The 12,029-nt window shown below is 43.7% G+C and overlaps 1 protein-coding gene across 2 annotated transcripts in view; it reads right to left on the bottom strand.

Annotated features, from left to right (window-relative positions):
* LOC138827487 (histone-lysine N-methyltransferase SETDB1) overlaps nt 1-12,029 on the bottom strand; it is a 36,774-nt gene that overhangs the window by 12,696 nt on the left and 12,049 nt on the right. The window contains exons 9-15 of one of the 2 annotated variants that reach the window (XM_070023038.1): nt 9,393-9,583; nt 8,600-8,729; nt 7,379-7,544; nt 7,134-7,292; nt 6,382-6,450; nt 5,467-6,099; nt 4,311-4,427 (exon numbers count right to left, since the gene is read on the bottom strand). In XM_070023038.1, coding sequence (XP_069879139.1) covers nt 4,311-4,427; nt 5,467-6,099; nt 6,382-6,450; nt 7,134-7,292; nt 7,379-7,544; nt 8,600-8,729; nt 9,393-9,583 — 1,465 coding nt within the window. The remainder of the gene's footprint in view (nt 1-4,310; nt 4,428-5,466; nt 6,100-6,381; nt 6,451-7,133; nt 7,293-7,378; nt 7,545-8,599; nt 8,730-9,392; nt 9,584-12,029) is intronic. The other variant, XM_070023039.1, reaches the window with a different exon arrangement.

Here is a 12,029-nt window from a genome sequence, read left to right as displayed (position 1 = left end):
GTCCAGCTTCTATAAAAACATTTTAAAGATTCAAACAACAAAAAAGACTCAAACAAGGTATAATAAACTAGATGCTGGTGGCTTATAGTTGTAATCCTAGCTACTCAAGGAATCTGATACCTGAAGATCACACACAGTTCAAAGGCAGAAAATTCCATGAGACTCTTTTTTTTTTGGGGGGGGGGGGGCTGGTCGTGGGGCCTGAACTCTGGGCCTGGGCGCTGTCCCTCAGTTCTTCAGTTCAAGGCTAGCACTCTACCACTTGAGCCACAGTGCCACTTCCGGCTTTTTTTTCTGCTTATGTGGTGCTGAGGAATCGAACCCAGGGCCTCATGCATGCAAGGCAAGCACTTTATCACTGAGCCACCTTCCCAGCCCCCATGAAGACTCTTAACTCCAACTAACCACCAAAAAGCAGGAAGAAGAGTTGTGGCTCAAGTGGTAGAGGGCTAACCTTGACCAAAAGAGCTCAGAACTGGCCTTACCTCCGCTCCCCCCCGCCCAAAGATATTAATATACACTCATACAGCTACCAACCAACCAGTATTATTAAATCAGAAAGTGTTATGAGGTCCAGAACTTTACTTACAATTAAAATGTAAATGTAATACAATAATACAATTAAATAACTATCTTTTTTTTTTTTTTGGGTCCGGTCATGGGGCCTGAACTCTGGGTTCTTCAGCTCAAGGCTAGTGCTCTACTACTTGAGCCACAGCGCCACTTCTGGCTTTTTCTGCTTATGTGGTGCTGAGGAATCGAACCCAGGGCCTCAGGCATGCAAGGCAAGCACTCTATCTACCACTGAGACACCTTCCCAGCCCCTCTTATCTTTTTTTTTATGATCATGCCTTTTGCTATTATTTTTGGTGGTAAAGAGATTTCAAACTCAGGGTCTTGCAATCCCTTTCACTTGAGACACGTTCCTTGCCCTTTTTGCTGCTTTAATTTTTCAGACAGGGTTTTGAGTTTTTGCCAGAGGCAAAAAGAAAGGTTTCAGACTTTCTATCTTATCTCCATTTTCTGAATAGCTTGGATGATAGACCTGTACCACAAGGCCCAGTCTAAGAAATCTTGTTTTTGGCTGGTCCTGGGGCTTGAACTTGGTCTGGGATCTGTCCCTGAGTTTTTGTACTCAAGACTATCTCTCTACTGCTTCAGACCCAGCTCTCCTTCGGTTTTGTGAATAGGAGTCTGACTTTCCTTCTAGGACTGGCTTTGACCATGGTCCTCAGATCTCAGCCTTCAGAGTAGAGGATTACAGGTATGAGCCACTGGCAACTGGCTGATTATGGTGGTTTTTTTTTTTTTTTTGGGAGGGGGGTCAGTTGTGGGGCTTGAACTCCAGGCCTAGGGCTGTCTGAGCTCTTCACCTCAAGGCAAGCACTCTACCACTTGAGCCACAGGGCCACTTCCAGTTTTCTGCTGGAGATAAGAATCTCAAACTTTCCAGCACTGGCTGGGCTGGATTTGGGCTGGGCTGGATTTGATGGCAATTCTCAGATCTTAGTTTCTTGAGTAGCTAGGATTATAGGCATGAGCCACCTAGTTCTTTTGTTTTTTATGATGAGGCTTAAGTAATACTTTTTTTTTTTTCTTTTTGGCATAGATCTAGGCCTCACACTACCACTGAGCCCCCCATTCTCCACTGCCTATAAGCCTTTGACTTTGGAAACAGATTTTTCAATTAGAAGAAATCTTACATTACCTCATTGATACTTTTTTTTTTTTTTTTGCCAGTTGTGGGGCTTGAACTCTGGGCCTGGGCTCTTCAGTTCAAGGCTAGCGCTCTACCACTTGAGCCACAGCACCACTCGTGGCTTTTTCTGCTTATGGGGTGCTGAGGAATCGAACCCAGGGCCTCATGCATGCAAGCCAAGCACTCTACCACTGAGCCACCTTCCCAGCCCCTCATTGGTATTTTTTTTCTTTTCCTCTTCTGTCATCTTGAGCATTCGCACAGTTGAGCATGTTATATCATACCTCACTCTCTCATCATCCTCTTCTTTCCCTAACCTATTTTTCTCAATCTCACACGCTGCCTCTCCAATACATGTGGGTACAACCAGGGATTGTTCCTGGGCCTCTTCTTCATGATCAACATTCTCTATAGAGTAGATAAAATTCCTTTAAATTTTAATATTATGCCTCTACTGCTGATTCCCAGAGTTTTGTTTTGTTTTGGTCAGTCGTGGGGCTTGAACTCTGGGCTTGGCCGCTGTCCCTGCGCTCTTCAGCTCAAAGCTAGTGCTCTACCGCCTGAGCCACAGCGCCACTTCCAGTTTTCCAGTGGTTTATTGGAGATAAGAGTCTCAGGGACTTTGCTGCCCAGGATGGTTTTGAACCGAGATCCTCAGATCTCAGCCTCCTGAATAGCTAGGATTACAGGCATGAGCCACCGGCACCCGGCTGATTCCCAGGTTTTTATGTCAAGCTCCTACTCTTTGCTCCAGAAATCATATCACCTTCTTGATATCTGTATGTAGGTCACATAATAGACATGTAAAAAAAAATTTTTTTTGGGGGGGGTCTGGTTGTGGGGCCTAAACTCTGGGCCTGGGCGCTGTCCCTCAGCTCTTCAGCTCAAGGCTAGCACTCTACCATTTGAGCCACAGTGCCACTTCCGGCTTTTTTCTTTCTGCTTATGTGGTGCTGAGGAATCGAACCCAGGGCCTCATGCATGCAAGGCAAGCGCTCTACCACTGAGCCACCTTCCCAGCTAGACATCTAAAATTTAACATGTGAATCTCCCCACTCTTGCTAGAGATTGAGCCCACGGTTGTGTACACACTGTGCTCTCTACTATAAAGCAACAACTCCAGCCCCAGCCTCTTTTAATTCTAACGTCAGCCCACTATAGTAAAAGCCCCAGCTTTTATAATTTATTTTTGATACTTTTCTAATTATCTCTTAGTCTTCTAAATAATTTTTTAATTTTTTTTTGCCTGTTCTGGGGCATAAACACAGAGCCTTGTACATTAACTCAGCTTGCTTGCTTATGGCTAGCACTCTGTAACTTTGTTGTTGTTGGTCATGGGGCTTGAACTGACCTGGGCCCTGTTCCTCAGCTCTTAAACTCAAGGCGAGCGCTCTACCACTTGAGCCACAGCACCACTTCCGGTTTTCTGGTGGTTTATTGGAGGTAAGAGCCTAAGTACTTTGCTGCCAGGGCTGGCTTTGAACTGCGATCCTCAGATCTCAGCCTCCAGAATTGTTAGGATTACAGGTGTGAGCCACCAGTGCTGGGCCAGTCTAACTTTTGCCTCACCTTTAGCTTCTTTTTTTTTTTTGCTGGTTATTTTGGAGATGGACTCTCTCAGACTTTTCTGCTCAGACAGGCTTCTAATCTCAATTCTCAGATCTTAGCTAGGATTGCAGGCATGAATCACCAGAGCTTGGCTCAAATTGTGCTTTAATCAAAGCACTAATGGCTCAAGACTGTAATCCTAGGTACTCCAGAGGCTGGTATCTAGGTATCTAAAGAATCATGATGTGAAGTCAGCTTTGGCAGAAAAGTCTAAGACACCATCTCCAAAATAACTGGAAAAATGCTGGACTAGAGGCTTGGTTCAAGTGGTAAAGCATCAAACAAACTCGAAGTCCTGAGTTCAAACCCCAAAAGGGTTAAAGGGCAGCTTTCACTGCTCTAAAATCTACACTCTACAATGAAGCTAGAGAGTTTTAAAAACAAATAACTACCTACAAGTAACTACTTCCCATCACCCCATACATTTGATTCTAACTGTTCAGTCTAGGTTACAAAACCCTATTATAATTCATTCTTTACCTGCTTGTCCTCTCTAGAAAATAAATCACTTGCTATAATAAATCATAAGTACATTCACATAGCTATCAAATTATCCTCATCTTTTTCTCAAACAGAAAATGACTATACATTCCTCTTGAGACAGTATCTCTGTATCAAACTCACTACATAACTCAGGCTGGGGTTTAAACTAGGACTCCTCCTGCCTCTACCTTCCAAGTGCCACTACATCTAATCTTTGGATTTTTTTTTTTTTTTTTTTGGTTGTGGGCTTGAACTCAGGGCCTAGGTCCTGTCCCTGAGCCTCTTTGTGCTCAAGACTAGTGAGAGGATCAAAGCTAGCACTCTCCCACTTGAGCCACAGCACTACATCCAGTTTTTAAGTGGTTAATTAATGAGACTTTTCTGCCCAGGCTGGTTTCAAACTAGATCTTCAGATCTCAGCCTCCTGAGTAGCTAGGATTAAGGTGTGAGCCACCAGTGCCAAGTTAACAAGAACATATTCTTCAGCTTCTGAGATGTCCTAACTGCCCTAAGTACTTACCCTGTAGGCAGACACTCTTCTAATCTCTTGTACTGGTAGCCAGAATTAGGGTTGATTTGGCCCCCTGGGGTACAGGCCGTAGCCTGAATAGTGAGTTGATGGCAGGCACATTTCGACCTGTAGAAGATATAAATATATGACGGTTAAGAGTTGAGATTTTCTTTAGAAACTAGAGTAAAAATAAATAAATAAAAGCCAGCCCGGGCAGAAAAGTCCATGAGACTCTAATCTCCAACAAACCAATAGAAAACCAGAAATGGCACTATGGCTCAAGAAGTAGAGCTCTTGCTTTGAGCTGAGGAGCGCAGGGACAGCACCCAGGCCCAGAGTTCAAGTCCCACACCGACCAAAAAAAGAAAATGGGGACAGTAAAATTTTCTTTTTCATTTTTTGTGTTTAAATAAAAAAGGGAGGGCTGGGAAGGTGGCTCAGTGGTAGAGTGCTTGCCTTGCATGCATGAGACCCTGGGCTTGATTCCTCAGCACCACATAAGCAGAAAAAGCCGGAAGTGAGCATAAATGCTGAGGGACAAGTGCCCAGGCCCAGAGTTCAGGCCCCACGACTGACAAAAGTAAATAAATAAATAAATAATAAAAAAGGGAAAGAACAAGAGAATGAGAAAATTGAATGGGAGTAGCACTGAAAACATGATAGACAGAAGTCTAGGAAAAGTGGGAGATAGGAGCCAAATAAAGGAAGGAGGATCAGAGAAACAACACAGGACACATGTGCCCAGGATTACTCAATGGCGCCACATCAGATGTTGCCCTCCCTACCTCATTATTTTCATGAAGGCCTTATGGCAGGTATTCCAGCTGAAGGAGGAAGTAAAGTGAGATGGGGAAAGAAGGAAGAGGTGAAAAGAAAAGCAATCACAGAACTGGGAAGGTGGCTCAGTGGTAGAGTGCTTGCCTTGCATGCATGAGGCCCTGGGTTCAATTCCTCAGCACCACATAAGCAAAAAGAAAAAAGCATTAGTGGCGCTGTGGCTCAAGTGGTAGAGCGCTAGCCTTGAGCTGAAGAGCTGAGGGACAGCGCCCACGCCCAGAGTTCAGGCCCCATGACCCGACCAAAAAAAAAAAAAGAAAAAAGAAAAAGAAAAGCAATCACAATAAAGTTGGAGGCCGAGGCAGCAATACTCCCTCCCCCAACTCACTTGTCCCGACACCCATCCTTGCAGTCACAGCCAACCAGAAACTCGGGGCCTGTATTAATGAAAACACCCTTGCCGGGGATTCGCTCTTTGCTGTAGGCGACCTGGGGTGGGGGGGTTGTGTCAATTTCATTAACACAGGACAGAGGAACATCTTCTTTTCCATAGGTGATATCCAAAATATAGTAAAACGGTTTATAGGGTTGAAACTTTCTGTCCACAAGAACATAAGGATCCAAACAAAACATCTCCAGGAAAAGGAAGTCACAGCCAGTTTCAAATAGGTATCGTTCAATCTCCTGCATTGTCCGAAGGCAGAGGCCACAGGGTGTCTTATAGATAACATGAAAGCCCATCTTGCGGTTGACTCTGCGTCGAGCCGTCATCCTCCGGAAGTCATACAATAGTGGAACTAACAGAGGGTTCTTGCCTCGGTACTGCTCATTCCTCATAGGTCTGATCCGAGACAGACAAGTATAGCTACAAACATGAGGTAAGTAGAAAAGCTTCTCCATTGGGGCACGGTAGGAGGGCTCTGCAGGGGCCCGCTCCAACATGCCATGGAAGGCTGGTGGGGCTGGAGGCCCAGAAGGAGCTGGGGGTGCTGGAGCAGAGGTTGTTGAGACTATTGGTAATCTGCAAATAAAACACATGTAATCACATCAGAAGTCAACAGGACCTCTCTCTTACATAATTATCCTTCCGCCTAGCTAAGACATTTTCCTCATCTTTCATACAGAAAAGATGTTTTTCTTTTGATAGTCTCATTATGTAGCCATGGCTGGCCACAATTTACAATCCTCTTTTTCTTTGCTTCCCAAGTGCTGGGATTACACATGTGTACCACCACACAACTAAAGATTACATAAGAAAATTAGACTGCCTTACCAAACCCAGCCAATGAAAAGCCTCACTTACTCATCACTGACTGGAGGCAACTGAGGAGCTGAGAGTGCTGGTGCAGAGGTTGTTGAGCCCAAAGGTGATCTGCAAATAAAATGCAAGACATAACTTCCCTATTTCAATAGTATACTTTTCCCTAAGACGTATTTACTTTGAATCCTGACAGTAGAATACAGTCTTCTGTACACAATGTCCTGTATGCATCCTTACTAACTCTTAGGACTCAAAGAAGTAGATAATGATATATCCTTTCTACTGAAGCAATACTGGCACCTTGTTCAATTGTAAGTTTTGAAAAGTAACTGCCTAATAATACAGTGTGTGTGCAAGTGTATATAAATTTTTTTTTTTGGTCGGTCACGGGGCTTGAACTCTGGGCCTGGGCACTGAGCTCTTCAGCTCAAGGCAAGTGCCCTACCACTTGAGCTACAGCGCCACTTCCAGTTTTCTGGTGGTTTACTGGAGATAAGAGTCTCACGGTCTTTCTTGCCCTCCTCCCCGCCACCCGGCTTTGAACCTCGATCCTCAAATCTCAGCCTCCTGAGGACTTAGATGATATACGTGAGCCACCGGCGCCTGGCTAATACAGTATTTCTAAGTATCCAGTAATTCAGAAGTGTCCAAAGTTAACACTTCCTTTTGAAGTCCACATTTCTATCTAACTTCAAAGTAAAGCCTGTTGGAGCCAAGGGCCTTTCACTACACAGTAACCACTTAGGCCACATTGCCAACCTGCCTACATAGACAGAGGCTGACATTTGTCTCACCTGTATGTCTGGTTAATCCCAGATTTCCCGCCAGAGGCATTTTCATTGAGTGGAGGAGATGTAGGAGAGGAATGACCAGAGCCCACAGATCCTGGTCGACATGATGTGCTCTTTTTGGCCACCTGCTTCCGTGACTGAGCAAGCTGGCTTTCCAAGCTTCTAGGAGATTTGAGATGAAATCATATAATAAAGGATGTAGAAAATATATAGAAAAAAGTGAAGAAGAAACAGTGAACAGCACTCACTCATTGTCACCTGCTTGGGGGGACAGAGGTGGAGCAGGTAAAGCAGATGGAGCAGGTGGAACAGGTGGAGCTATGGGTTGTGGAGGCTCCATTGGCTTGAATTGGGTTCCAGTACTAGTCAGGTCTTGGGTGTATTGGACAACAGGACCTTTGCTCCTCACAGCACCTATATAAAAAGGAAACTAATCATTGAGAAAATGACATCTTGCTAATTATATTCATTTATATATCTGATCCTCAACTTACAAGAGGCATTCTGAGTAAGTGCTAAGACTATTCTCATTATTAACACTAATAAGTAGGAATACTACCATACAATGGTTTTGAATTTCATCAATCAGATTATACTTCAGTGTATATTTTGGTTTTTGTGGGTTTTTTTTATTTTTTTATCAGTTGTAAGGCTTGAATTCAGGCTGTCCCTGAGCTTTTTTTGCTTAACGATATATAACTCTACCACTTTGAACCACAGCGCTACTTCCAGTTTCCTGATGGTTAACTGGAGATAGAGTCTCATGGACATTTCTGCCCAGGCTGGCTTTGAACCACAATCCTCAGATCTCAGCCTGAATAGCCAGGATTATAGGCATGAGCCACTAGCCTGACTTTGGTGCATATTTTGAGAAATGTACTCTTTGATAACTAATGTTGGTGAGAAAAATCAGAAACTAAGCTGGGCGCCGGTGGCTCAGACCTGTAATCCTAGCAACTCAGGAAGTCTGAAATCTGAGGATATTGGTTCAAAGCCAGCCCAGGCAGGAAACTCCATGAGACTCTTATCTCCAATTAACCACTCAGAAAACAGGAAGTGGTGCTGTGTGGCTCAAGTGATAGAGTGCTAGCTTTGAGCTGAAGAGCTGAGGGACAGCACCTAGGCCCAGAATTCAAACCCCATGATCCCCCCAAAAAAAGAAAAGAAAGAAAAATCAGAAACTATAACAGACACAATAAGAAACAACCAAAAAAAGCAGTCTAAGCTTAAAGAAATAACCTAACGATTGATAATACAGAAAGCAGATAATTTTCACATGGGGAACAGCAAAAGTTATCAGTTGTTGCACATTTTTCTGTGGCTGTTTAAAATCAAAGCCACAGAATGTGGGGGCAGAACCACAAATCCATCACCATTACTAGCAACAACTTAGAGTAAACAAAGCATATATAAAATCCTTGGCTACCATGCCCTATTCTTCCTTCCTTCAGGTGCTTTTTAGGACATACCCATATTTGGACGTGTCCTGAGCTGTCCTCCTTGTTTTTTCTCCAATGCAGAGGCTGAAGATGTTTTCATGCTGAACATTGGCTCTAGCCGTGTAGAACCTCGATAGATCCACTCACATCTTTTGTCATCCTGGGGGACAGGCAGATAAGGAAAATCAAGGGAAATGAGCAAGATCTGTTAGAATCTATCCTGTCACTTGTGGAGAATATATATAATAGCCTTGAGTGAAAAAAACTAAGGGATAGACCCAGCCCGAGTTCAAACCCCAATACCATTCCCCCCCCTTAAAAACAAAACAAAAACATAATGAAGAGCATAAGTCTTAGGAACAAAGACTATTAAAACATGGAGAAAAAAAATCAAAACCATGCAATGGGCTGAGATATAGTTCAGTGGCAAAGTGCTTGTCTAGCAAGTGTAATGCCCTAGGTTTGACCCCAGTACCCAAAGGACAAAAACACCCCAAAAACCCAAGCTATGCAGATTAGAGTCATGGTTAAGTCGGAAAATTTGTTTGCAGGGCTGGAATGTCACTCAGTGGCAAAGCACTTGCCTAGCAAGTGCCACATCCTGAGTTTGATCCCCAGTACCAAAAAAAAAAAAAAAGAAAATTTGTTTGCAGTAACTAGTTTATAGGAACAAAAGGACAAAATAAAATTTGACCAAAATAAGAATAAAGGAAGAAGAAAGCTATGAACAACTATGATATCATCCTGATTACTCTTATGGCTGCCCCCTAAATGTACCAAATCCCCACCTTAACCTTCCCAAAATTCCATGGAGGAACAGTACCAGGAAGAGGATCTTGACTAGGCTGCCATCTACTTCCTCAACTCGGGATTTCCACCATGTGCCTTCCCATTCAGTCTTGATAAGCTGGCCACTCTTGAGCAGCACCATGGGACGGTTGGGATAGGCAGTAATATATTCTTCTATGAAGTCTCGGCAAGAAATGTCTTCTATGTCCTCCCAAGTCTTTTTCACTGTCCCAAGGAAGAGATAAAGCTGAGAGAGGGCAGGTAGGACATGTCTTGATAGAGGAAAATGGTTGGTGAGAAGGTAGTGCAAATTTTTGTATTATTCAAGTTGAAAGAGAAAACAAAGTAAGTGAAGAATCGTAACTCCAAGGGAAATAAAACCCAAATCATCTTAAGTATTGAACCTAATGTATAAATGCATATACAGGGTTGGGAAGGTGGCTCAGTGGTAGAGCACTTGCCTTGCATGCATGAGGCCCTGGGTTCGATTCCTCAGCACTACAGTGGTAGAGTGCTTGCCTTGCATGCTCGAGGCCCTGGGTTTGATTCCTCAGCACCACATAAGCAAAAAGAAAAAAGCCTGAAGTGGCGCTGTGGCTCAAGTGGTAGAGTGCTAGCCTTGAGCTGAAGAGCTGAGGGACATCGCCCAGGGCCAGAGTTCAGGCCCCACAACCGGACCCAAAAATAAATAAATAAATGCATATACAAATCAAGTAAATACTAAATTAGAAAACACACTAATATAAGTGATACTCATTTCATGTAAATGGAAACTGGGGGGGAGGGGCGCAGTACTAGGGCTTAAACTCAAAAGGAGCTTAAATTTTTTTTTTTTTTTGATTGGTCATATGGCTTGAACTCTGGGCCTGAGCACTGCCCCTCAGCTTTTCAGCTCAAGGCAAGTGCTGTATCACTTGAGCCACACCTCCACTTCCAGTTTTCTGAATGATTTACTGGAGATACAAGTCTCATGGGGGGCTAGGAAGTTGGCTCAGTGGTAGAGTGCTTGCCTCAAATACATGAGGCCCCGGGTTCAATTCCTCAGCACCACATAAGCAGAAAAAAGCCAGAAGTGGTGCTGTAGCTCAAGTGGTAGGGTGCCAACCTAGGGCTAAAGAATTGAGTTCAGCCCCCATGACCAACAACAACAAAAAAAATTTCATGGACTTTCCTGCCTTCACTGGATTTGAACCATGATCCTCAGATCTCTGCCTCTTGAGTAGCTAGAATTATAAGCATGAGCCACCAATGCCCAGCCTTGAACTCTTCTTACTCATGGCTGGTACTTTACCACTTAAGTCATGCCTCCAGCTGTAGATTTTTGTACTAGTTCTGGAGCTTCAATTCAGAGCCTGAGAGCTGTTACTAAGTTTATTTTGCTCAAGACTAGCATTCTCCCACTTGAGCCACAGCTTTTCTTCATGGCTTTTTGGTGGTTATTTGGAGATAATAGTCACATAGACTTCTCTCCCCTGGGTGGCTTTGAACTGCTATCCTCAGATCTCAGCCTCCTGAATAGCTAGGATTATAGGCATGAGCCACTTAGCGCCTGGCTTAAAATTATACATGTTTTTAAAGGATTATAAATATACTCATTAGCCAGCCGGGCGCTGTAGCTCAAGTGGTAGAGCACTCGCCTTGAGCTGAAGAGCTGAGGGACAGCGCCCAGGCCCAGAGTTCAAGCCCCACGACCGACAAAAAAAAATAAATAAATAAAAATAAAAATAAATATACTCATTGACTTGATATATAGATACACAGAAGTACTTGTTGATTCTTTTGCAATGAAATACAACTGCTGCTGGGCATAGTGGTAGACATTTATGATCCCAGTTAATCAGAAGATACAGGAAGATTGTGATTTAAGGCCAGCCTGGGAGAAACAAAACCAAAAACCTAGTGGGACTCTATTTCAAAAAATAAGCAGAGGGGCTGTGAAGGTGACTCAGTAGTAGAGTACTTGCCTCGAATGCATGAGGCCCTGAGTTTGATTTCCTCAGCACCACATAAACAGAAAAAGCCCAAGTGGCGCTGTGGTTCAGTGGTAGAGCGCTAGCCTTGCGCTGAAGAGCTGAGGGACAACGCCCAGGCCCAGAGTTCGAGTCCCATGACCTACCAAAAAATAAAAGTAAAAAAAAAGCAGAGCCAGGCACCGGTGGCTCACCCCTGTGATCCTGGCTACTCAGGAGGCTGAGATCTGAGGATCATGGTTCAAAGCCAGCCTGGGCAGGAAAGTCTGTGTGACTCTTAACTCCAATAAACCACTAGAAAACCAGAAGTAGCACTGAGGCTCAAGCGGTAGAGTGTTCACCTTGAGCTGAAAGGCTAAGGGATAGCACCTAAGCCCAAGGTTCAAGCCCCACGACCGACCAAATAAAAAAAAAAAACAAAAAAAAACAACAGAGTTACTTCCGTAGGAGTGTGTTATCAAACCAGAGTAATAGAGACTACCATGAAGCTTCATCTAACACAGCTTCTCTAGGAAGCATTAGGCAAACCACAGATTTACAAATGTTATGGTGAAGTATGGGACTAAAAAAGAAGTAATACCTTTTAAAACTTAAATCACTGAGAAAGGAAACCAAAACACATCTCTAAAAATGAGCAGTCTACCTAAGGTAAGTCATGATCTAGTGTTTCACTCTTCAATTACAAAGACCTAGCCACAGTT

Source organism: Dipodomys merriami, unplaced genomic scaffold (genome assembly GCF_024711535.1).
Source record: "Dipodomys merriami isolate MVZ:Mamm:240054 unplaced genomic scaffold, mDipMer1.0.p SCAF_156, whole genome shotgun sequence".
Taxonomy (NCBI): Eukaryota; Metazoa; Chordata; class Mammalia; order Rodentia; family Heteromyidae; genus Dipodomys; species Dipodomys merriami.
This window is presented reverse-complemented; position numbering and strand designations above follow the sequence as displayed.